At 42.9% G+C, this 26,411-nt stretch overlaps 1 protein-coding gene and 1 pseudogene across 6 annotated transcripts in view; one reads left to right on the plus strand and one right to left on the minus strand.

The window, feature by feature from the left end:
- The window catches only part of SHTN1 (shootin 1), a 104,253-nt gene that overhangs the window by 74,998 nt on the left and 2,844 nt on the right, over positions 1–26,411 (plus strand). For 3 of the 6 annotated variants that reach the window (XM_025880609.2, XM_073904133.1, XM_073904131.1), the window contains 3 exons: positions 2,829–2,882; positions 8,073–8,193; positions 12,438–12,630. In XM_025880609.2, the coding sequence (XP_025736394.1) occupies positions 2,829–2,882; positions 8,073–8,193; positions 12,438–12,630 (368 nt within the window). Of the gene's footprint in view, positions 1–2,828; positions 2,883–3,146; positions 7,127–8,072; positions 8,194–12,437; positions 12,635–26,411 lie in introns of those variants that run through there. The other 3 variants (XM_073904132.1, XM_073904134.1, XM_073904135.1) reach the window with 3 other exon arrangements.
- On the minus strand, positions 14,665–14,762 carry LOC112831014 (U2 spliceosomal RNA; annotated as a pseudogene).

A 26,411-nucleotide genomic window follows, 5' to 3' on the forward strand; every position in this document is an offset into this window, starting at 1 on the left:
TGTGCCTGGTACTGTATTAGGCCCTGGGGATAAAGCAGGAAACAAAAAAGACAAAAATCCTTGCCCTTCCTGAGGCTTCTGTTTCCGTGTGAGGGGAGGGGGGCCGGGTGGGCAGGTGGCATCGCATGATAGTGTCAGAGCAGACTTAAGACAACTTTTGAAAAATAGGTTCGTATGATCTCATTATCTTTGCAAACCTGGTCCAGGCCGCTTCAAGGAGAACGTTTTATACATATACATCAGCTGCTGCCGCAGTGAGCGCCAAGATCTAGCAAAGCGCCTAGAGCCTAGTTCTCCCTTCTCTCGTAGGTGTGTTGCATCGAAATAGACCAACAATAGGGTTTTTGATATTTGTCTTGAAAAATGGTTTTTTTTGTTTGTTTTCTCCCTGTCATAAAGCATCAACGGATGGGTCCTCTTTCTTCTTCTTTTTCTGAACCAAATTTTAATGTTCTTTCTTACACTCATGGATGCTCCTCTTCACCTGCTTCAGGGGCCCCAAGTATCATGACTATTAAGTACAAATTCTGCTGGACTTTAAAAGTCACCACTTGGTCACCAGCAGGCGAGGTGGCCGGGCAGGGCAGGAGTTGTGTTGGGGGGCTGCCCGTGGAAAGGGGGTTGGAAAGAGGGAAAGAATACCCAGCTGCAAGAGTAGATTGATGTACAGTGAAATGGAAGCTCTCGCGGCTGCATGGAGAGCTGGTCGGCGCGAGTGCTCGGAGAGCAGTTTTCCAGGGGAGGGACGGAGTGCCCTCAGTCCGGCCCACGTGTTGCCGGTGTCTGGCGCCTGAAGTTCACTGCTGATGGAGCTGGGGCCAGACGCTACCACCCCCCCACTCCCCCGCTTCCCAGGCTCTTCTCTCCCAAGAATGGGCAGAGTGCCGGCCCTCTCCCACTCACAGGGTTGTTGTCAGGCTCAAGTGGACAGTAGTGTGAGAACGCTTGAAAACGGGGGGTCTCAGTGGAATCTTTGACGTAAATACATTTTTAAGACTTTCATGTCACAACTGTTTCGGAATGAATCAGCCAAACCAAACAGACTAGAGAAAAATGCAATGTCACAGAGAAGCAAAATTAGTTTAGAGAGAAAAGTGTTGAAAACCTGTTAAATCCTAAGCGATCAGTGTTCTGTATGTACTTTCCTTTTCAGAGGATCACTTTGTCCTTCTTCCTTCTTGCCATGACTCTTCCAACAGTTACACATTATTTAATGTCAGTTCAGAGCTGGAGAACAGCTGAACAAGGAGCACTGGACTACTGGGTGTTTCACGGGTAACCATGCAACCATGTAGAGGTAGTGCTGAATGACCCGCTCAGTAACCTTGGAACAAGTGGTCACTGCATGCGCTACCAGACTCCCCGGCACAGGACGGCCGTGCTTTCCTGCCCAGGTCACAGGCTCCGGCCTGTAGGAGGCGCCTGCAGTCCGGAGGTGGTGGCGTGGCAGCACTGAGTGGCCTGGAGCCTGGGCGCTTGCTCAAACATCACAGCTTGTCCCCTGCACAGCGTACTTGCACAAGTCAGGCCTGCCTGGCGAACACTAATTTAACCGCATATTTTCTAAATTCCTGGATGTCGTCGTGGATACTGTTATGGTTGTGATTAGTGTCTTGGAGCTTTGGACTGGCACCTGTGACAGGCACCTGTGACTGGCGCAGATGACACGTGTGTTTCCCAGAAAGCGTAGACCATGACAGTGGAATGTCTCCGTCCAATTTGTACCTGAGCAGCAGACCTCTCTCCCTCTCCCTCCCTCTCTCTCTCTCTCTGCCTCTCTCCCTCTCTTGCTCCCTTTCTCCCGCTTTCTCTCACGTCCATTAAAAAAAAAAAATGGGAACAGGATCTTATTCTTTTATTAGCTTTTGAGAGGAAAGGGTTATAGGTCGCTATTGATCACTTCCCATCTCGATGAGAGAGAAATTAGCTTTACCTCTTCCAGGAATGAGAGGCCAGGGAGTTCCCTGTAGGGTCTCTCTCCATCTCTGTCCTTTGTGAAAGGAGGTGGTACAGGGTAGATCAGAGGTCTTTGAGAACCTCGTGCTAGATTTTCCCTTCACTAAGTTAGCCAAGGGATCCACAGAGACTCTCAGGTATTGTGGGGTGGGCGAGTGTTCCCCAGAGCTTCATTTCAAGTTATTTTGTTCATGGCATAGCCAGACGCCAGATTCCAACTGGGCTTGTCATCAAGACTCAAATACAACCTTTCTCAAGGTGCACCTTTCCTCACAAGTAAGACGGAGGGATTGCATGTGCACCCTCTAAGGCCTCTCTTACTGCTTCGGTGGCCAGTGATGCTAACATTCTCCTGTGAAGCCAGGCTCTTTGCTGACCCCTGCTCCTGACTCAGTGCTGTTATGAAATGCCTGAAACCAGACACGCCAGTCCCCTGGAGCTACCGGAGCTGAGAGACGTTTCTTCCCGGTCGCTTGCTGCCTGCCCTGCGCTGCTGCCTTCCCTCCTGCCCCTCGCTTGTGGGCACCCGTCCAGCTACGCTTATTGTAAAAAGTTCTGAATATTTGAAATTGAATCCTTGAAGTCTGGTGTTTACCAGACCTTTTCTCTGTATGATGATGACAAGAAGTGACAAAATGGCATTTAGAAGATGGGAGCTTGATTCCTCTTGCTTTGACTACTTCCCCTAATTTTCTGTTTCGCCGCTACTTAGGAGCACTAACCTGTCTAATCTTTTTTCCTAACTGTAAGACATAGGCCTAATTTTTAAAAAAAAATAGTCAATAGAAGCTGCCAGTACTTTGCCATGTAAATATCTCTGTTTGGTATTTTTAAACTGAATTATTAATTGTGCTTTCTTCTTAAAATTGTAGCCAGAATCTTCAAAAGGCTCTGAGAGTGCCGTGAATGAGCTCAAAGGCATACTGGTAAGAATGGATCTTGGTTTTATTATTTAGTTTATGGGAAACTGAAAGAATATTTTTAAATCTATTTTAAGAATAATTGGTTTTGATGTGTTTTATTTTTGTTCACAATAATCCTTAATTCTTAGGATAGTTCCTCTTGATTGTGCCATGGACTCTTCCATCGGGCATGTTAATATGTGTTATGCATCAATACTCTGCTGTTTCTACTCTAGAAGAATGGTTACATCTTCACAAAATTTGTTATTTCCTGTTCTTGCCCTCCAGTCCTTGCCTGACACCTTCAAGACAGAGTGACCAGATCTGAGGATGAGGGCGTGCTTGGCCAGAATGGAAACACAGTAGAGTCTATTATATGGATAGTGCTTGATTTGGGGGCGCAAAAGTAGAACTCTTGGTGCCAAAATGTCAATCTGAGCTCCTACCCAGATATGTTAGTATCAGGAATCAAGGTCACAGTCTGCTTTTCCTCATAGTTTAAAAAATTATTTGACGATAAATTGGAGAATAAGATAAAAGTCCCTGTCCTTATGTTACTGATTTCATTTTCTTTCTTTTTTTTTTTTTAAGATTTATTCATTTATTTTAGAGAGAGGGAGCGAGCATGGGGAGGGGGAGGAGCAGAGGGAGAAGGAGAGAGAGAGAATGTCAAGCATGCTCCCTGCTGAGCACGGAGCGCAAGGTGGGGCTCCATCTCATGACCCTGAGATCACGGACCAGAGCCAAAACTAAGAGTCGAGTGCTCAGCTGACGGCACCACCCAGGCACCCCATTACTCATTTCATTTTCTAAAGGTAACTCCTATCCATTGGAGAACAGGCCTAATGCCCATCTCCAGCTGTTTTTTCTTCTTGCAAACTATGAGCTTTTGCCGACAGAATGAGTGAGTCCTGGCCTGTCCGACAGTTGCCATCAGAGACAAGTGCCTCACTTATAAAATGTTTCGGGTACTAAGAGCTCTATTCTTAGATCCTGTTACAGTCTCAATACCAGTTATTATGCACAGTAAGTCACCAAATGTGGGGGCGGAGGTACAGAACTAGTATCCTCGTGTTTGTTGTTAACGGTGCTAATTATGCATTGCATGTAGACATCCACATAATTGTGGTAAACAAAATTATTTTCATCAAGCATGGAACAGCAGACTGAACTCAGAATGGCTTAATTAGTTTGCTTTAGGTTTAGGTGAGTGGAATTAGTCCTAAAGAGAGGTATAGCCTGGCTCACAGTGGTGGTCCACCTATGGAATAAAGGATGATGACCATTGAAAAAGTATGTGGTTATTATCTCATGGATTCTTTGAAGAGAAAACCTTGTTCTCCAGTGAGAACTCCCTATGCGGGGTTCTTTCGTTGTCTGCACATCAGGATGCTAATTCTTCTTCATGAAGATGCCCCAGAGTAGAGTTCTGATCATTAGTGAAAGAGCACACTGAGGTTGACTCTTTAAAAATTAGGTTTACTTGAACAGTCGGACGTCTGTCTGAGATACAGAGGTACTTGATTAGCCAAGATAATCCTACTCCCTGATAATGCTGGGTGGTAACAAGTTTACTGAATTATAGCGTTGTTCTTAAAGATCACGTTCACTATCCAGTCATATTCAGTATAATTTTGTGCCACTTCAAGGAGAGAAATTTGCAGCATAGATTTTTGGGAAATAATTTACAAATTTAAAAAATTGTCAAAATTTTTTTCTTTTCTGCAAATTGCCCCCATCCTCCTCCCTCTGGATTTATCATTAGATTTCTGTGCCTTGTCTGGCATTAAGGTATTCCTAATAGCTATTAATCTGGCAATATTATAGCTTTGCATTAAGTTTTTTAAAAAGTGGAACTGAGGGTGCTGTCCCCTACTCTTCTTTGCCAAATGGCAACTCTCCAGTACCCCCGTAGAAGTTCCCTTTGAGGGATGATGGGTCATTTGGAACCCCCCAGTCACTTGGGGCCAAGAAGCCATACAACTCCTTGTAAGAGAGAGAAAGGAAGCCCCTCTTTGGTGGGGCTTTATTGGTGCTTCTTGCTGTCCTGCAGACTGTTAGGGTTGTCAGAGTTAGTCCCAGCAAAGCACAGGAGCGTGGAAAGCCTCCCAGAGGTGCACTGTGGTCGAGAGCCAGCACCTGTGCTGAGAGAGGCCAAGAAACCTAAGAAACCTCATGTTCAGTTCGGCTGTAGAACAGAAACCAGGAAAACCAGCAGAAACTGAGCTTTTTGCTGAAAGTTAGCCCACAAGTAGAAACACGTCTCTGGTTTGGGATTTGGAAAATCTCACTCTGTTTGGATGTGGACACTTTCCAAGCCAATTGCTGTAGTTCCAGCGTCAACTGAACTTATTTTTCCAACCCTGTGTACACTGAATTTTTAGAAGCTGTATGTTTTGTAGATTTAACAAACTTAAGTTTACTTCTCATGGTCACACAAGGGTTTTTTTGGAGGTTTTGGAGACTTCCCAATCACCCCAGCCATGTAAAAGTCACTCTAAGTGGGAACAGCGATTTCTGAAGAATAAATCCATACAAATTAATCTAAAAGTCTCTTTAAAGTTCAGTTGCCTCTAAATCAAATAAAAACAACCTCTAAGAAATTCTCTTTAGGTTTTTCCCGCATATCCTCAGTTTTTCAGAGGGAATCATCGAATAGTTGGTTTTGCCACCGACAATTAGATCAGTTGGTGTTACAAACATTTAACCAACATGGGGACTAAGATTGAACAGTGGTTTGGGAATCAGAAGAGCTACGTTCAAGTCCAGCCCTGTCACTGACTTACTGTGGGGCCCAGCCGAAACCCCAAGGCTCACTGAGTTTGAATTCTCTTCTCCGTAAAGTGAAGGAATTCTGTGTACCGCATGCCTTCTAAGTGAATTTCTGATTCTCAGACCTTATGACTAATACATAAATAGACAATTTAGACAGTCTTGGTACTTTATCAGCTGAGCTCCTTGATCATTTCAACTGAGAGTCATGTAGAAATCTTTCTTTTCTCCGTAAGTGCCTGCATATTTAAAGTTTACTCCTGTGTTAGCTGAATCGGTCACATCAGTCAATGGATGGAGAAAAAAAGTTTGAGATTCAAAGATGAGAACTTGGAAGACGGAATCTTTCAGTGTCAGGTGTGATGAGAGGGTGGCTCAGCACCATCAGAATATGGGGGAATTAATGCTGTTATTCAAGTGAAAAGTTGAGATTATGGTGAGAGAGAAATTCTTCCTCAAAAGGTGCAAGGCGTATGTGTATGCTCGTGTACACAGACACAGACCTCTTTCTTGAATTGACTCCAGCTGTTGGGAAAAATCAAAGAATGTTCTTGACATTCAAACAGTGTAATAGTTTCCTGTAATAGCAACGGCCTTACATTTTTCAAATATCTGTTTACAAATGATACAGCTGGTAAGTTTTAAAAATTGCAAACATGATTTGGGAATAGTTTTTCCAATACATTTTTTCAAATTTGTCTTAATTGGCTTAGTTCTGTTTTCTTTATCTTATCAGTCTTGATCCTATTTTAGTATTTAAGTCCTTGATGAGCAGGTACGGATCTGCATTAACTGTCACATAAACCACATCATCCCGTTTTTTAAGTTATAAAATAAGCTGTTACATATGTTACATGTAATGTGATTTTCCTTTGAATATATTTTATGAATTTTTGCAATAAATGAAAAGCAGGAAGAGATCCTTGGGGGGTGGAATATCGTATGCTTGGTTACAGGATGAGCCCTATCTGCGTGTTTTATTTACACACTGATCTTAGCCGGGCAGCTGATAGCAAAAGAGTACCATCTCCTCATCTTGGTAGTCAGCCCCCTCCCCTGCCGCATCCCCACAGGCTGTTTCTCAGAGCCTTTACCCAGTTAGGGAAGAAGCCTTTCTAAACAAAACATAATAACCTGTATCATGTGAGATTTGTAACTACCTAATATTACAAGCTATTGTTTTTGTTTTATAGGCTAAAGAAGAAACATGAGTTACCATTTTTAGCCAGTAGAATTCTTAGAGTCCTTCAGGAAGTTGGCAGGGGAGGCAGGAGCAGGGTTAAGGCAAACCCATAGGGAGCTGAGGTGAGAAGGCTGGCCTGGTTGTTAGCCTTGGGGGACAGAAGCTGCCTCTGATTGTGGCATGAAGTCTGGCAAGTTATGACAGACTTGAGGTTCTGACTTGCTGACATCCAGAGATTGTGGATCTCCTGGCTTCCCCCCTCCCCAAGCACGTAGCCCAGCTAAGGAAGGCCATTTCAAAGAAATAGTGGGCATTTCTTATGAAAGAAAACTGGACCCCTGGTAATGGTGCAGTGCTGAATCCTTACATACCAGATGAGAAGTGTATCACCCAGTGTTCTGTACAGGCACTTGACGGGTCCTGGGAGATAGAAAGCCATAGTTCTCCCTCCATAACAGGCTTCCCAGAGGAGCCAGGGCCGGGAGCCACCGCCTGGGTCTTCCTCCGTTGTCTTGAAAGTCAGTACCAAGTTCAGCAGGTGCACAGCTGTATGCCATCTCTTGTTTCCATCAGTATCTTCTGGGCCCTGGATAATACATTCACTGCCTCCTCTGTTAGGAATATGGAATTACGATGCCGGCCCTTCCTTGGTGCCCTGGGTCATTGTAACCCTTCCTCCTTCACAATGAAGTCAGGGGGTGCTCAGGGCAGCCCTTCTTTGGCCAGGCTGCAGGAGAGTGTCCTGTGTCTCCTGTGGCACCTGCCACACCATGCCACCAGGTGTGGAGCTAGGGTCATTCTGAAGACTCAGCCACACACTTTCAGTGCCACGAGGATTTGGGTTCAGTAGCTCTTGGCTGCTGTGTCAAGAAAACCTTCGAAGGTGAGTTCACTGTATGCTTCTCTTCTCCCCACGATCGATCAACATATATCCGAATCTTCACCATCAACTAGCAGGTACCTTCCCACCACTGAGTTTCACAGTTAGCTCATCGAGACAGGTTCTTGTACTGTTCTCTGGATGTGAAAGCTAACATCTGACACCCTCAGTAGCATCTTCTTAAAAGATCCAACACTGTGTTGTTGAAGGTACACACATTAAAAAATAATCTATATATAGATACACAGCGGATTCATTCTGTTTCCTAATTCCATTCAAATTCTGGTAATGTTTTGCTGGTTTGATTTTTATATTCTTTTGTATATTGTATTAAGACATTAACCTTTTTGTTTTTGTTTTTGTTTTGTTTTCACTTTAGGGGACACTTAACAAATCCACTAGTTCAAGAAGCTTAAAATCCCTTGACACTGAAAACAGTGAAACTGAGTTAGAAAGGATTTTGCGTCGCAGAAAGGTGACAGCAGAAGCAGATAGCAGTAGTAAGCTGGTTTGAATTCTCCGCCGTTCTCCTCTTCCTCTCTGAAACATCTGCCTTTAAGTCCCTTTCTAACATGAAATGATCTTTTATAATTATTAATTTTTTTAATGTGAGTGAGAAGTATTGGATTAGCAAAGGCACTTATGGATAGATATCTCATTAGAAATTACGTATTTTTGCTTATTCATATGTTTGTTTGTTTATTTGCAGTTAATCAAGGTTTTAGAGATTGGGCTTGCTTAAGGCAAGATGCCCCCATGGACAGATACTCAGAATGGGCTCTGACAATAGTGTAGCAGTGAGAACAGGCTCTGGACCCAGACCGTGTGAGTTTGAGTCCTTGCTCTGCCACTTACGAGCGGCTTGCCCTTCAATTGCCCAACCTCTCTGTGCCTCCGTGTCTTTATCTGTGAAATGAGGGTAATAAAAGCACCGGCTCATCGGGTTATTCTAAAGATTGAGTAAGTCAGTGTATGGAAAGTGCTTAGTAGTGTGCATGGCACCAAGTCAGTGCACAGGGATTAGTAGTCAGAGTGGGAATCACGTGTCATTTACGAATGCAGGGGTGTCGTCTTTCATGTGTACTCTGCTCATTGTCTCTGCATACGAGAAATGGCAGCTCTGTTCCCAGCTGGAAACAACCATCTGAGCAAGTCTGGAGCTCAGAGACTGGGTCATGATGTGCAGGTATGAGACCTCAGAACTAACTTTGCATGTCTTCCGTTTTGTTTTTTGTTTTTTTTCCCATCCGCTTGGTCCCGGGAATTAGCAAAAACCCATATGAGCTTTTTCCCTTGAGGCCAGGAGGCTGGCTTTGAAAAACTACTCCAAAGTAAAATTAACCAGCAGCCGTAGCTAAATCTTTTAGATTTAGCTGAATCTTTTAGACTCGGTTCAGTCAACTCCAGTTGGTCCGTTGTAACAGTTTAAATTTGCACTGTCATGTTTACCAAGTTTAAGTTGCTAGAATAGGAGGGATTTGGGTTTTTGTTAATCAAGCTCTAGTTTCCATGTAGGGATTTTACTGAGACAATTTAGTAAATTGGTTCTTTGTACTGGAAGCAGCAGAATAGCAGCCAAACCTTTATTATAAAAAGTTGAAACTTCTGTTTTCCTCTTTAAAAAAAATCAGCCATTCAGGTTTTAGTTTGGTCTGGAAATTCTGCTGTTAGTATCATAGAAGAATTCCTTCCCCCAAAAAATAACCACCTCTCAGGAAAATTAAGCTGTGCTGTAAGAGATTTTTTTTTTCTTAGAATTGCTTTATAAGCATTTACCAGCCTCCACAATGAACCATTGTTCCTGTTGTGACAATCACTTCTTGCAACATTTCATCCTTGGAGTATTCATATAGCCATCATTATTGTTTAGGACTTGGTGGATCCCATTTTTGTTCTCTGTCATTTACATTTTGTATTTTGTTCCTGTGGAAGCATTCTGACTTCACTCGTGAACTCGGTCAGATGTACAGCACTATTTCAGAGTTAGTATTCAATGGGAGAAACCAGGAAACATTCTCATTTTAGTCAAGATGGGAATTTGAATATTTCAGAGAATGGAGAAAGAAAGGAACACACTGTACAGGCATGGTTGAGACTCTTTCATTTTATTTATTATACCTCACAATATATAAATATTCAATGTATCGTTTGAGGGATATTACAATAAGGTATATAGTCAATAGAATCATAAGTATTTGGATAGAGAAACAAGAACTCTGACAGAGTTTAGAGGAACCATCTTGGGGAGAGTGACTTGTAACTGAGTAGAAATTTTCTTTTGAGCTCCCTAGTAGCCAAAGCAAAAAAAAAAGGGGGGGGGGGGAGAGGAGGAAACAAACTTACAAACTCTATCATCTAGAAAAAGAAATCATACTTTTTTTTTTTTTTTTAGATGGTACCACTGTTTTTCTAGCATCGAACTATTAGAGGTATTTGCCAAATAAACCTTTTTATAAGGGTCATGGAATGACAAAGTGAAAATCCAGGAAAGGTGGGGGGGTGGGGGGGGTAGGGGAAGGGAGTAAGAAGCTGAAGTTAGCACAGCTGCACCCTGCATGGTGGGAGCAGATTACAGAGATGAATTTGATAGGTTTATGGCCTCAGGTACACTTGAACCTCTTGAGATTTTTTTCCTTCTGCACACAAAGGCTTATGGGGAAGCTAGTGGGAGGTCACAAGAGTGGAGAAAGGAAGCATGGTAAGAGGGGTGGGGACAGCCTAAGCTTTGCAGACAGCCAGTCCCAGGATAGTTGCTGTCTCCCTCCAGGGCCAGTGAAGTACCTTTCTCTTTAGTTTCTCTTATCAGACCTATCTGATACTTTGGGCTCCTGGCCTACCAAGCTGACATTTCAAAGAGCAGCAAGTACCTCTTGGAAAACACTGGACAGCTTAAACAGGATGCAATAATAATAATCTTAAATATTATTTATTTTTTAAAGTTTTTATTTATTTATTTGACAGAGAGAGACACAGCCAGAGAGGGAACACAAGCAGGGGGAGTGGGAGAGGGAGAAGCAGGCTTCCCGCTGAGCAGGGAGCCCGATGCGGGGCTCGATCCCAGGACCCTGGGATCATGACCTGAGCCGAAGGCAGACGCTTAACGACTGAGCCACCCAGGTGCCCCTGTTTCTTTTGGTATGTAAGAAAAATCAGAGCCCGGCTCAGCTCACCCACTCCCTGTCCTTTGTAGCGGGCCTCATTTACAGAAGAGGAAGTGGGCGTTGGTGTTTTCAGAAGCAGATCTGCTTTCGTACAAGGACAGGTTGCTTAAAGCTGTCTAGCTTTGTAGTCAGCAACTGCCCAAGGGCAGAATAGAGCGGCTCAGAAGCAAATCTTGAATTCAACTTCGTATTTTTTCAGGATCTTTCTTGATCTTCCAGCTCTTCTCTCTTCACTCCCACATCCCATGCACCAGGAGGCTTGTCCTAGGTGGGAGGGGAAAGGTCTTTTGCATCAGGATATTCAGTGATGTCACAGGCTCCTCGCCCAGCTGCTAGAAGTGAAATAAAGGAGGAAGGCAACTGACTGACGTTTTGGGAGCTGTTGCTTCCCGCTGGAGCCAGAGGGGGGGGTCTGTGTCTCCCCCAGGGAGTGAGGCCATGGGAGGTGGGAACACAGAGCGGCAGAACGGTTGCCCAGCCCCTCTTTCCGGAGGTTTTGAACATCACAGAACTTCAGTTTGGGAGCTGATAGGTTATACTGTTGGGATACGTCAGACACATTCACATGCAGATGTGAGGAAAACATGGCAGAGTTTAACATTAACGACCAAGGATCAGCTAGCATTTTGGATTGTGCCCCCTACTGCCCTCCGTTTTAGGAGATGATCTGACACTTGTGAAGGAATAAGACTCCCAAGTTATGTCCTCTTTACAGTGGTACCTCTCAAGGTTGTCCTCCAGCTTAATTTTATCCATACACATTTACGACTTAGTACATAAATACGTTTTACAAAAATTTCTTCTGAGGTTTCAAGGAAGACATATTGGAATCTTGCTTTGGAAAAAGCTGGCTAGGGTAGGGTCTTTCTGACTAAAGATAGAAAACAAGTAACGGAAGAATTTTGCTTCAGGGCCTGGGAGTTTTGGATTGGTACGCCAATAATTTCAGTAATGAGCCCTATTACAGTCATTTAGTCCGATCCCAAAGAGCAGAAAGGTCCAAAAGATAAACAGCCAAACTCTTTGCCACTTAATTTTTAGAATCCTGTGTCTGTATTTTAACAGGAAATAAATCCACTTACTTCTCAATCACATTAAAATGAAAATGTTCATAAAAGCTGTTAAATGCTTAAGAAGCCTTCAGGAACCTTTTTAAAAAGAGCCTTTTGACATTGTTCCATTTGCTGTTTAAAACGCAGAGCTGAGTTTTGGGAAGAATTAACTCTTGAGAGGCCAAATGGTTTAAGTAGGGCTGTCAGAAAGCCATGCTCTGAGAAGAAAAGTTTTCACAATTCCGGTATTAATAAGGACTCTGGTCAGCGAGGGAGCCATGGCTTGGGTTTTTGTGCTTTCTTAAAGGTCTGTACATAATTTCTCAGCTTGGTCCTGGTGCACTGAAAAGCAGTAGTACCCCCCAAACGGAGCATATTTCTAACAGGAACATTTTCTAGCATGCTCTCGAAATTTTAACAAAACTTGGCCTTCTCACTTCCTGAGAGATTTTCGGCTAATCTGTTTTTCAGTACCATATTAATAAGCATTGCACAGAATTATTAAACTTGAGGTATGTGTTTGGTTTTAAGGTCCAACCGGGATATTAGCCACCTCAGAGTCCAAATCCATGCCAGTGTTGGGTTCTGTATCCAGTGTAACAAAAACAGCCTTGAACAAGAAAACTCTGGAGGCAGAATTCAACAGCCCGTCCCCCCCAACACCTGAGCCAGGTGAAGGGTCGTGTAAATTGGAAGGATGCACAAGTTCCAAGGTTACATTTCAGTAAGTAATGATGCTCTTTACTAAGTAAGTGTGTAGAAGAATCTGTGATGACTAAACTGTGTGTTGCTTTGCTTTATTCCTCTTTAGAGAGATTTTGATCGGGTTAGCCAATAACTATTCTTCTTCCTTTGTTTTATGAGCCAACTTGTGATTCTGGGCTCCTAGTTTAGAGGTCTTATTCTGATCCAAAGCAGATACAGGTAAAGAGAATTCCTTCCCCTAAATTGGTTTGGTAATCAGGTTCTTCTTCCACACACAGAATTCACCTGGATGATAATTACTCAGCATCACAAGACACTTAATCATTCTTTCAGGATTAAATGCTTGGATCATCCCTCTTAATGATTTATGAGCAGTCAAGGAAGATGCCAGATCTTCCAGAAGATGCTAGATCTTCCAACGTACTTTGAAGGGGACATTTTTAGAACCTTGCTTCCTGGTCCTCAGTGAAAGATGTGCCTTAATACTGCTCTCTCTTGAGAGTGAAGAGATACTACTTAAAAACAGTTGTCGCCGAAGACTTGCTTTGGGAAAGTGGCACTTTGTCCAAGAGTTAATCTTGCTGTTGAATGTGTTTCAGACAGATCTGGTGGAGGGTCAATTTGTTTTATAACAGAGGCAAGCTCTTTTTGAAATTAGTCTAGTTTTACTGAAGTTCTCTTGCCAGGGTGTCAGCTGGTTTGCCGCTTGAAGAAAAGGAAGAGGTGAGACAAATCAGGTCAGCCGAATATTGTAATCATGGTTAATTAAAACCTCTGACTTCCTGTTCTCTCAGGAGAGAAAGAACCCCCCCCCTTTTTTTTGTAGCTCTATCTGTCTTAGTTTAAAAGGTGAAGCCTGGACAAACGAAGTTGCAATTCAATTTAGATCTATTTTTGCCAACTGGTATTTTCTTCCGCTCTTGCATTTCTCTCCCTGGCCCTATTAACTTTTTCTCCCCCTCTTTTGGAATGAATGGCCTTCTTTCCTGATTTACAGTTTTATCTCATTTCATTGTGTTTAATTAAAAGCACACTTCCCCTGTGGTCATGTGTTTCCTTTCTTTTGACTGGAGTCATTTGAACAATTCTAACAGAAAGATGATCTATATTCATTCTTCATCTTTCCTATTAAATTTGTTTAACACCTAATTTGACATCAACAGTCTGGCTACATCTGAACCAATATCCAGACACAAAAGCAATTTGGCTGAGACAGGTTAGTTGCTGAGAAATGCTTCAGTGTGCGCGTATAGATTTTTTTCCCTTTACCATTTTATACAGATAATCTTAATCAGAAAATACTGCAACTCCTTCCTCCTTTTGTCTGTCTTTTATTCTCCAAAAGTAAGTGGAAATTACATTTCCAAGAAAGGAAATGAAATAATTGCAGGCCCAAGGTCTGCAAAATGTGTGTTGAATTGACAGTGAAAAGGATCCGTGTGTTGACAGACACAGTTGTTAGATGCCATAAAGGCCTAAGTGAAGCTCAATTTATTTCTCGTCTTGCTTGTTCAATGACTGCTTAAGAGACACATTTCAGTTTAATTTAGCTACTTAAAGCACTAATACAAATACTCGGTGCCGCTTTATTAACTTTTAAACTTTGTAACCCAATGCTTGATTATTCGGTTCTTGACATTCTTTAGCTGAAATAACTAATGCCATGTTTTTTCATATTGACAGTCATTTAGCAAAGAAGAGTGCCTTTCTGAAAAATCTGTTTTTACGCATAATTAGACTATCCAAATGAATCCTGTTATTTTGTGTATGTACCTGGTAATTATTCACTTCCCAGACAGGCACCCACCCTTCGTTCATTTATGATTAAACCTAGTTTTTTTTTAATGAGTAAAAGAAGTTTAACTTAACAGAGTTACATGAAAGCTTTGAAAATTAAAACTCCTGTGATGTATCAGGATTCCCTGAAAACTGGTCTGGCTGCCAGGAACAAGAAGGGTTATTTTGGAGGCTGTTTCTGGCTGGCTCTAAGAAGTTCACTCTGTTAGACCAGCCGTAAGGTGGAGGCAACTACATTGTCTTATCTCAGAGACCCGGATGGTCAAAGCACTTGGAAATCAGATCAGCGATCGTAAAGCAAAATGTTACCTTTGCTTTTTACACTTGATCTTAGCCAAAAGGCCGAGAAGCGGTTACCTTTGCTTTTTTAAAACCGTCTCTACTCTAAAGATCTCATCCTTGTTTTGATGTGTGGCTGCACCACCGTGGTGTTTCAGCCCAGTGGCATTTTTGGCTCTTGACGGGAAATCAAGGTCAAGGGAGGGTAACAGTCACAGTACCCTCTAGTACATACATTCATTTCTCTCTCTCTCTCTCTCTCATACACACACACACACACACACACACACACACACACCCCAGTCCCTACCACCCTGACCCACCCTCCATCTTCCTACTTTGGCCCGCCGTGGCCAGGTATCACTCCACCCTAGCCCTTTGCTTTTGCTGTCACTTCTGCCTCCTATGGCCTCCCTGGTGACCACCTGATTTATCTCATCTCCATCCTTTCTTTGCTCAAATGTCATCTTTTCAATAAGGCCTCCCTGACCACCCTGTTTAAAGCTGTAGTTCCTCTTCCTCTAAGCTCTGATTCTCCTCACCCTCTTCCCCTGCTAGAATGTAAACTCCATGAGGGTAGGAGATTTTTTTTGTCTGCCCACTGGTGTATCTCAAATGCCTGGGGGAAATTCTGTAAATACTTGGTGAATAAATGAATGAATGAGTACATTTTCAGTATCACTAAAACAGCAGAATGTCAGTGTATTAGAATACCCAGTTAGCCTGCATTTCCCTTGTTATTCAACAGTTCCACATATGCACAGGCTAAATATTGGAGGTTTTCCTGTGTTCTATGGTTGGCTTCTTTGGTTTTGTAACTTTTTTTGTTTTAATGCTCAGGGGTCATTTCCAGTCAGCTCCGTTTTGTATAACTTCTGCATCTTTGTACCAACACAAGATAAAGTTATCAGAGACAATAGCATGCCCAGTTTTAAAGGAAAGATTCAGCTCTGCTCACTTGTATGGCCTCAGGTACATAGGAAAAATTGGAAACCTACTAAGAAGGGTTTTAAAAGAGTAGAAACAAAGGTGTTTTCTGCATAAGATCTTCACTTAATGAGAAAATTATAACACCAAGCTATTCCTGGAAAGTTTTTTTCCTTTTAATAAATTCCAGAAAACAGCATATATATGTGTTCCAAATAATTGAGTAACTCTAGTCTGGTAAATTATAGAGCCAGAAATACATGGATTTATTTCCTAGGGACTCATGAGATGGCAGGAGTTATCTTTAATACTTAATTGTAAGGATTAATTAAAATTAACATTCTTGTCACCAGCCTAAGCAAAGCAAGGGTTTTATTTATTTATTTTTTTTAAGAAAAAGGGAAAGGTAATCAAGACTTGGAGAAGCCCAGTTATTTCCATTTTAAAAATAGCTTTAGAAATATTTGTGTCCTGTTAATTATTTCTAGTAAGTATATTATCTAGTAATAATATCTTAAATCTAATAGCGAACTTGAATTCCATTAATTCTGATTAGTTATAATTCAGACAGGAATGATAGTAATAATCTCCCTTCTATGCTATGAGAGGTGAAGAGTTCGGCCAAGCAAAATAAATAAATCAAGAATACGTATACCCATACATAACCAACCAACCTGATTTTTGCTTTCATGCTTTTTCCTGTTGATTGAGAGTAAAAAATCTGACCTTGTTAAAATATTGAAGACTCATTGATCCAAGTTAATCCATGGGTGGGATGGTCAATGTAAAATAGAGAAAATTCCAAATTGTAGATTTTTTTTTAAAGATAGTTGTTTTATTACTTTCGGAGAGCACAGGGTCAGAAGGACGAGGATGGTTTGGTGTATTCACCTGTAAAAGCCTTTAGAGCAGGGCGCGGTGTGGTGAGGAGAGAGGCCTGAGCCTCCTCGTGTGTGCACAGGGCGGCCGGGGCATGGGGCTGCTGCCGGCACGGGAGCTCACCCTGTACCGGGTAAACGAGCGTCCCTATCTCGGCTTTGCCGGTTGTGGCCATTATGCCCTTAGGCAAGTTACTGAGCCCCGGATTCTCTTTCCTCATGTGTAAAATGAGGGAGATAACACCTGCCTTGGAGAGTCGCCAGGCGGGCTAGAGAACATACGAGAAGTATTTTAGTGAATTCCTTTCCCGTCTTAACATTAAAATCGTAATGGTGAGGCCATGGCTGCCTCATCCAGGGCCAGAGCTGAGTTCAGAGTTTAGACACTGGACACCTGTGTTATTGACCGGGCCAGGTTTCCTTGGGAAGGTCATGCAACCTCTCTGTTCTGTTTTCTTTTTTGTGTGTTTTTTTCTTATCTAAGATCGGGGCAAGTAGATGAGGCACTGTCCAGACTCCCCCGAGAGCTCTACAACCTCAGTAATTCCTCACGAATGTAGTTGCTTGGTGAAGAAGTTCACAGTTAAGCCACAAAAGGCAGGCCCGTATTTTCTGCCTGCAATGTGCCTCTCAGTGCAGATTGATGGTAAAACACACACAAACCAACCCAGGATTGTAAAATAATGTTTAAACTACATTACGAGAGTTTACAAATCCAAATCAAAATGATTGTTATCCTTCAGAAAAGTACTCTTGGTGGTCAGGATACTTACTCCAGCCCTGTCACTGTTGTTCCAAATGCTCTCAGACCTGCCTGGATTAGAGGTATCTGATCACACAGATGGACAGCTGGTTCTACAGGAGAATTGGTGCCAGTATGTATGTATGTATGTATTTACATTTTATTTATGTGAGAGTCAGAGCACAGGCAGGGGGAGGGACAGAACAGGAGGGAGAAGAAGAAGCATACTCCCTGCTGAGCGGTGAGCCCCACACGGGGCTCGATCCCAGGACCCTGAGATCATGACCTGAGCTGAAGTCAGACGCTTAACCAACTGAGCCGCCCAGGTGTCCTGTGTGTCAGCATTTATTTTGGTAAAAAATGATATGGGCCATTTTGATCTCCCCTGTATGTTCAGTGTGTATTTCCAAATGACTTTGGCTTTTGAAAGTGAATTCGGTTTTTAAAAATAGCCATCAGTTTGCCACAATTGCAGATACAGATTTTTTAATGTGAATAGTATACGTAGATACGAGTGAAGTTGTCTTCCATTGAAGCCTGAAACATGTTAGCTGTGTTATCAGCAGAATGCAGGAGTCTGATGTTCTCAGTGGATACAGGTGAAGGAAACAGAAAACATTTTGGGGGAAAAAGCCTACAACATTCCACTGTATATGGGTTTTCTCTTTTTTTAGTTAATATTTTTTATTCTTTACAACCTATATTATAGGTTAAAATATATTCATATTATAACAATATCTGTCCAAGAGGAGAAGTACTTTAATTGCTCCAGGCAGGATATATATGTTGATTATAGATGAGACGATGGGTAATGGCACCATTTTCTGCTTTGGAAGCTCTGGGCTTTGGAACTTGCTTCCACAATGTTTTACTGTTGTTACTCTATCTCACTAACATTTATTAAGCCCTGTACATTCATGTGTTATTTAATTCTTCTAAATGTACAGATTGGACAAAGCTCCATTTTACAGATGTGAAAACTGAGACTTGGTGAGGCAAACACTCAGCCCACAATTCTATTCCTCATCAAGAGTCGGGTCAGATTTCATTTGAGCCTATTTCATTCTACCTCCAGAGCCCATGCTTCTCAACTACAGCCTACTGCGTTGAGCATATTGAGAGCTTGAGGAATGGAGGGAAGAAAATGACTGAAATATTGTCTTCTGTTAGAAGCAGTGATGCTGCAGTTAAATCCCTCCAGCGCCCCCCCCCGCCCCCGCCGTGATCCTCACACCCTGCTCCTCTGACCTTGTCCACTCATAGGAAGTTCATCCCTTTGCCCCTCCCGTTCCTGAGGCTGACCTCACCAGTTACAGTATGTCTTGCCAAGGGAAGAAAGTGTTAGTCAGTAAAACAATTCTGAAAAGGGGAGCCAATCTGAATTAGCACAAAGACTTAAAGAGTAGGCGAAAAGAAATCATTTTCGTGTTTTTTGTGTCAAACGTCCAGTAAAAGAGGCAAAAGCCTCACAAATTTTGCAAATTACTGTATCACCAAAGCAGCCTCAGTGACTTTAGAATCTGTGGGCATACGTTTCATTTACACACTTTTTTATTTTTTTGACATTTTCCAACATTTTGAAGAATAATTTATTTCCCAGGAGTCAAAAATCTTGAAAATATCTGACTAATCATTGGGTTCAAAAGGGGCTTTTTACTAAATCGTAATATAATCTGATAATAGAGAGGTGAAGCACTGTGAATCCAGTTGTTTCAAAAACATACCTTCTATAGCCCAAAATAATTTTGTCATATCAACTTTATGCTCTACCTTCTTTTTTTTTTTTAAAGATTTTATTTATTTGACAGAGACACAGCAAGAGAGGGAACACACGCAGGGGGAGTGGGAGAGGGAGAAGCAGGCTCCCCGCCGAGCAGGGAGCCCGACGCGGGGCTCGATCCCAGGACCCTGGGATCGTGACCTGAGCCGAAGGCAGACGCTTAACGACTGAGCCACCCAAGTGCCCCTGTGCTGTAACTTTCTGAGACACCTCCATCTTGGGTCATTCACCCATTAGCTCCCTTGAGTTTGTGCGTTCGTGTCCACTGGTCGTCATGTTTTTAGGCTGTAAACAGAGGCAGGACAGGTGGGCCTTCAGTCCAGGGAAACAGGTGAGCAGATCTTCAAAGAGGCAGGCATCACAGTCGGCAGAGGCCCAAGGGGGGGCCTCGTGCTCTTGCCTCTTGCTTCTCTGTCTCTGAAGAGTGTCGTGCACAAACAGGTGGGTCTTACTCATCCCTGTTGAGCTTTATTCATCTGTGCTCACTTTTCCTATTAACACTTCCAGGAGGGTAAATGTCCTGACAGTCACAGCTAAACGGGGCAGTCAGCCTCAAAGATGATGTTCATTTCATCTAGTTACTTCTATCACACGTTGCTTCAAGAGGGGAGAGAACCCATTGGAAAGCGGACTCAGGTTCCGTCGTCACTGGTGTACCTCTCAGTGATTTCACAGCTGGGTTTTCATCTCTTGGCTCTCATTCTCAGAGACAGGGTAAAGCTGCACTGGCCAGAGTCTCTTCCAGTGAAGGCTTCTCTCACTCATGCTTCTTTTCAACCCCAGATCTCCCCCAGAACTCTGAGCTTTATCAAACTTGTACTTTTTAGCCATGAGACAGGCAGCTAGCTTGCCTTTTTTTGTTCGGGAGGTCAAAACAGGCCACACTGTGCCCTACGAGAATTTTAAAAACAAAAGCCCAGGTATCATTGACCGGAATTCAGTTTCAGTAGAAAAATGTCCATTTCTGATGAAACCATTTTTGTTATAATTTGCACTTAATTTCTAGATCTATGGTGTCTCTAAATATGTGTGTCTTTTGTCCCCATACAGATTTATTTTTGTAAGAGTTCATCTTGTTTGAGCCATTAACTGAATAGCAAAGGGTAGTTGATAAAAGACAAATTTTAGATGTCTCTCGGTTACTGTGATCAGCCAGACATTTCTATGAAAGAAAAAAACCTAATTGCCTTTCAGGTTTTGAATTAAAAGTAAGATTGATTTTATCATCGTTTGACCTCTAACTGGTCTCTTCAGTTTTATGTCATTATTTCCAGTGTAAAACTAATGTAGAAAAATGAAATTGAAAAGTACTGCTTTTTTTGTGTTGGAGCTGGAGAATCTGAGCTTTTGAAATAGGTTTCAAATAGAAATTGAAATTCTTAACTTATTTTTAGGGAAACTTGGCATAAAATTCTTCTCCCAAACATTGACGTCAGCTGGAAATGAATTTGGCTGGTCATATACCTGTTCCTTGAGAGAGGCGGGGTCAACATTTTGTTCAAATGGAAAACAGAGTTCTTTTAGTCCCTGTGGTGGGAGGGGTGGGTTTTCTTCCTGTTCTTTCGTCGCACACCATTGCCTCATCAACCCCTCCTCCTTCTCTTTGTGTGTGTGTGTGTGTGTGTGTGTGTGTGTGTGCGCGCGCGCACGCGCGCGCACGGTGTGGAAGGGAGAATGGAGGGCCCCTTCCCTGTCCTTAGTAAACATTTGCTTCTGAGAAGAGACTGCTAGCCAGCAGAATGAACCGCATGGAAGTTACTGCTTAATCTGATGCTCTTATACAATTAAAGGATTTGCTGTGCCCTCCACTGTAATCTTAGTGCTGTCGAATTGTGTACTCACACCGCAGGAAGCAGCTCTGCTCGGCAAAGCCCCGCTACAAAGGTTCTCCTTGTGTGCCTGTCCATGGATAATTAAGTCTTAACAACAAAATTAGCAGAACAACTGGATGTTCTGGAAGTTGAGATCCCCTCACTTCGTCTTTCCCCCCCCCCAACCCCCACCCCAGGAGTTATCCTGGGGACTGGCCAAGAGGTCCGCCTGTCAGTATTGTCTGACAAGTGTTCTGAGTCGCCATACGGACACCTTCTTCCAGGTTAATTGTTGAGGCTGTATGACATCTAGTGTTAACATTCTGTTGAGTAAATCCCAAAACGACTGTGAAAAATGCTACTGAGTCATCCTCCAGTCTCTCAAAGGATTAATTGCCTCCTAACATTTGCCTCCAGTTGCAAACACCTATGATTTTAAGAGGCTTAGCATAAAATGTATCATTTCTGCAGAGAAAACCAAATTGCCTTTGCTACTTTGCAATTTTTTTTTTTTAGCATCTTTCAGTAGTCTCTGCAGTGTTTGTGTTTGCTTTTAGTTGTGTATGGTGGTGTCGAGGGGAGGTTTTTAATTTATTCAAAGAGAAGTCACTGACTAAAACTTAAATGCAATTTCAGAGCTAAGAATAAATTGACTTCACTTCTAGAACCCAATAAACACATTTCATTTGAAATATACTTTGTCCCCTCTATGAAAAGTGGCACACTGAATTCTCTGTGACTTCCCATCTTAAAAAGAGAGTTTAAAGTATAAATTTAAAGAAAAGTATTTTAAAAATTATATTGTTCTGAAAGCCTAAAAATGAAAATGCAACATTTTACACATGGCAGCTCTTTTGAGGAGCCAGTGGTTTGGATGGTAAATTTTGTAGAAGACCATGTCTCTTAAAATGCTTCTTTTAAATAACATTCGCTTTTTAATAGCTGTGATCTGGATGGATTTTTTTTCATGGTGACTTAAAGTTGTGGAAAATTACAGAAAGCTTAAAAGGTAGCCCAGGAAAGTATCACACACATTTCAGAATCTTTGCCTGAGCTGAAATCCATCTTAGTTCCCGCTTTATCGGTGTTGATTTTGCTGGTGAGAACGGCCCTGGGTTCCTGAGCCTCCCCGGGGCCAGGGGATTTCGGGATCTGTGAATGTCCACGGTCCAGCGCACGCCAGGATCACAGGAAGTGGGACAAGTCTTCGGGGCGCGCACAGCAGTCTGAGCCGGACCCCGTGCACCGAGACCCCTTTGCTCCAGTAACTCCACTAAAGACAGTAAGGCTCCATGTGGACCCAGACATCTTTGCCCAGCCATTGTTACTCCCGTTAAGAAGGAATTCTTGTTATTCTTTAGGGCAAAGCAGCATCTGATAGCTGATGTCAGATTTTCAAACCACGGTGCTAATCTGTTGTTTTAACGATGGTGGGTTTTTTTTTCTTCATAATTTAAAATTATATCTATTTTTTCACCAGATGGAAGCTGACCCAAATCGAAAAACTGTTCTTTGACCTAAAATGGAGTTTTGAAAAGTATACACAAAGCCCAAAGAATCTAGCTTCGTTCTACCTTCATTATATTTGAAAGAATTGGAAATCATACAGACAGTTGCACCTTATATTTGAAACTCTTCTGGGAGATTTTGGACAAGTGTATTAAAATCTCCCGAAAAAGAGGGTGTCTGAGGGAAACAATGAACACCACCTCTGCTATAGAGCTGCTGTCTAGCAACTGCATAAAGGGCTTCGGAAACAAAGTCAGACTTATTTTTACACCAGGGGGAAAAATATAAAAACTGACTTCCTCTTTGGAGTTTTCCCAGGAAACTATTTTATAAAGACGAATTTAAATCTTTCCGTTTTCTGTCCTTGGAGGTGGTAAATATGATTGCGGCTTTATTCATTTTTATGGTAAATGAAACAGAGTTCAGACCGTCCGGCTGTGCGTCATTTGCTGGATGGCTGCCACCGACTAATGCAGACGTCCCACTGGGAGACCGGAGAAGAACTATACTTTGATTCACCAGATTGTGTTAAATAGTCCAGCTGTTGCGATTTGAAAGATAGTTACCTCAGAAGTGAAGTAGAAATGAACTTGGCATTTATGCCTCAAACCATTTTTATACTGTTGGGCAATCAGCTTTTCAGAGGTAGCATTTTATAAAATAACTCTCACCGCTTAAAAGTTTCATTCACTGTAATGTTCAAAATGTCCCACCTTTATATTATCAGTAAAATTAAGCTTGAGTGATATGCAGAATTTGCATGAAATAAGCATTTCCCCCTTCATTTCATGAGCTTTGATTGTATTCAATTGAGCTCAGAACCACGTCTATTAGGGCTCTTTTGGGCATTAGTTAATTTGAATTGCAGCCGAAATGTTAGCTAGAATGTTGTTGAATATAATTGGAATGTGGAAAGTTGATTTTGAAAGGAGTTTCACTGAATGCAAACAATGATGTGCTTTTTCAAAAATTAGAATGCTGCTCTTCCGTCTCTTGTAACACAGTCTGAGAAATCACGGAGTCCCTTTCTGAAAGTTTGGCTTTGGCACTGCTGTTTACAGTTGTTCGGGAGCTTCTGGTACCCCTGTTCTTTGGAGTCAGGTCCTTCCTCGGACTGGCAAGTGGCCCCACATGCCCCAGCCCCACATTCCGCTCCCTTGCAGCTGGGGAAGAGTAGCTGCTTTCTAAAAGGGCACCCATCTGGCTTCCTAAAGTGGCACAGATCGCTGCATTGTCTCTTAGCTTTTATTTTGCTTTTTGGTTTTTCTTTTTGTCTTGAAATAGCTCTTGAGCAAACCGTCTAAAATGATCTATGAAAATATTTTGAATGGATCATAAATGACTACCAGTATGTTGTGATAAGAAAAAAAAAAAAAAACAGGAAATCCAGACTCTAAGATTTTAGTCCTGTGTCTGCTCTTAACAAGGTGTGTGCCCTTGGGCAGATCAGTTAACTCACTATTCTTTGGTGTCTTCATCTGACAGATGGAAAGGTTGGACTAGTTCATGTCCGTAACGCCTTTCAACCTGAATAACACAGGAGTTTAGTCTTACTTTATGTAACACCTATGACATTTAAGTTTTACTTGGAGATTTTGTAGCACACAGGAGAAGATCTGCCATACTCTTCATGAGTACTAAATATTCATTCCTTATTTGTGGTCACTGCCCTTAGATGAAGAATTAAAGCAGAAAAATGGAACAGAATGATAGTCTACTATAATTCCTATTGAATTGTTGCATTTGAGCACCTGGGACTTTACGTTGGGGGAGAAGCTTTAACCTGCTAGAATCTACCACCGTGGCTCCCCAAAGCAAGGGTTCTTGGCACCGTCACTGATGGCACTCTCTGGCTCTTCCCGTGAGACAGGGATGGAGCAAAAGTGAGGCTGCAGAGGAAGGTCTCTCGTTCCAGAAGGAGCCCTGGGCAGCTCCCCATGGGAACCAGGAATAGGCCTAATGTGTCAAATCCAGAGGAGTTACCAATCACAGAGGGAAAAAGGGCAAGGGAAAGCTCGAAGGGACAGACTCTGAAAGATGCATCTGAAAACAGATTCAGAAAGACCTAAATCAGCAAACATGCCAAAATTAACCTGTGGCATCATTATCCTGTTTCTAGAAGAAGCCACTTTGGGTAAGAATTAGGAGATGGCTCCTAATTCTTGTTCTGATTCTGCCACTGATGAGCTGCATGATCTAGGCCAGGTTCTCCCCTCCAAACCCCATTTTTCTCATCTGTTAAAGGACCAGTTGGACTCGAAGATTGCTGTAGCCCCTTTTAGCCTTAACCCTTTGGGATTCCAAGTCAGTGTTTGTTATCCTGGAGAAATCGGTTCCTCTTACTCTCAGCACAGAGATTCAGAGAAAGTGCCCACCGTGCCAAGTTCAGCAATAATCAACAAAGGAGTTCTCAAATTGTAGCCTATGGGTGACTTAATGATAGATTAATCTGCAGTTGAGAAACTTACTTCAGGAAAGAAGAACAATTCTCTGGACAGAGACAATTTGAGGCCAATTTCATCCTGACTACACAAGGTTTCTGAGTTTTCAGTTCAGTCGATATCCAGTTGTCTTTTTGTACCTGTGCCCTGAGAACATCTCCTGGAAGTTTTCACCTCCAGCTGAGGCAGAAAGCTTTTTTAGGGTATGTTCATCCCCCCTTCACTTGCAGACACACACGGGCATGAAAACATCCGTGGTAGTTCTGCAGAAGGGATGAAGGTCAGTATGGGTTGATGGAAGTTGCTCATCTTGAATGCGGTGAAGCTTCCTCTGTGTGCTTAGAGCAGACCAGCTGACTTAGTTAGCGGTGGGCTCCACCACAAGATGGTAGAGGCGGACTGGTAACTGCCACTGGTTGTGGCTTTGACTGGAACAACTCACTAGGCTGGCGCTTCATTTCCTAAAATCCCCTTGCCCCTTTGTTTCCAGGTTAGGGTTGACCACAAGAGAACTTTACATGAGATTTAGAAGGTAGAAGTGACATAGTGGTCATTTCTGTTTTGTTTTGTTCTAAAGGCTTGGAAGGTCCAGGTAGGGCAGGTGCTGCTACGGTTCATGGGAGGTATCACCTTGTTGGCCCACAGTTTTCCCAGATCCCCCCAACTACTCCAGCTTTTCCAAATTTTAGACCAGGGACGTGTGCAGTTCCCTGTGAGGGGCTCCAGTGTGTCCTGCAGGCTGTCTTCATCGTGGGGGTTGGAGACTGGGAAGGACAGATGCACCTCTGATTTGTCTTCGATCTCTTGCCACTTCTCGCCCATCTTCCTGTTCCTTGCCAGAACTGTGGACTTCAGGCCCAGCCTCTGACGCAGAGGCCACTGACTTCCCTGACTGCCTCATTAGCTCTCTCCCTTGCCTGATGACTAATTCCGACCGTAGAGCCCATGTCTCTCTCACAGTGGTTCTGCTCCTCTGCCTGTACCCTAGTGGACACACTGTCTTCCAGGTATTGCCTGGGTCCGAGAAGGCCAAACCAGGTACCACTGGGGAAACCGCATCCCCTGTTGGTTCCCAGAGCATGGGTCCGGCCTCCCTGTCGGGCTCCTGGCCATCCCAGCCCTTTCACCACTGCCACAGAAGACAGCTGTGCCTTTGTGACCTGCTCATCATCAACAAGTGACAGTATAACCAGGCAGCCAGAGGGAGTGGTTTCTAGGCTTTTGGACAGATTTCATAGTGCTGGTCAGAAAGTGAGAAGACCCTGGTCGTGGGTGGGGTTTGAGTGTTTGGTACCTGCGGCTGGATCCAGCAGGCTGCTTTTTCTCAGTGGATGAACATTTGTTCTGCTGTTTTTGTCTCATAAGAGAGACCTCCAGACCTATTCACACCAAAGCCTGGGTTTCCGAGCCTCTCACACTTGATTAGTATCCACTCAGTTATGCCACAAGTGGATCCATGCTAGGTGCTGGGGTCGAAGTGTGAACAAAGCTAAACAGGCCCTGTTTCGTGGATGCTGACCTTTTATTTGAAGAGACAGACGTTAAACAGCTAATTACACGGTATTCCTTAATGACTGTGCTGAGTCCAAGAAGGGAGAAAGAGCAGGTGGTAAGGGAGTGTCAGACTGGCGGTTCT

This window comes from Callorhinus ursinus, unplaced genomic scaffold, assembly GCF_003265705.2.
Source record: "Callorhinus ursinus isolate GAN/ISIS: 27379988/994484 unplaced genomic scaffold, GSC_fseal_2.0 scaffold20, whole genome shotgun sequence".
In the NCBI taxonomy this organism is placed as follows: Eukaryota; Metazoa; Chordata; class Mammalia; order Carnivora; family Otariidae; genus Callorhinus; species Callorhinus ursinus.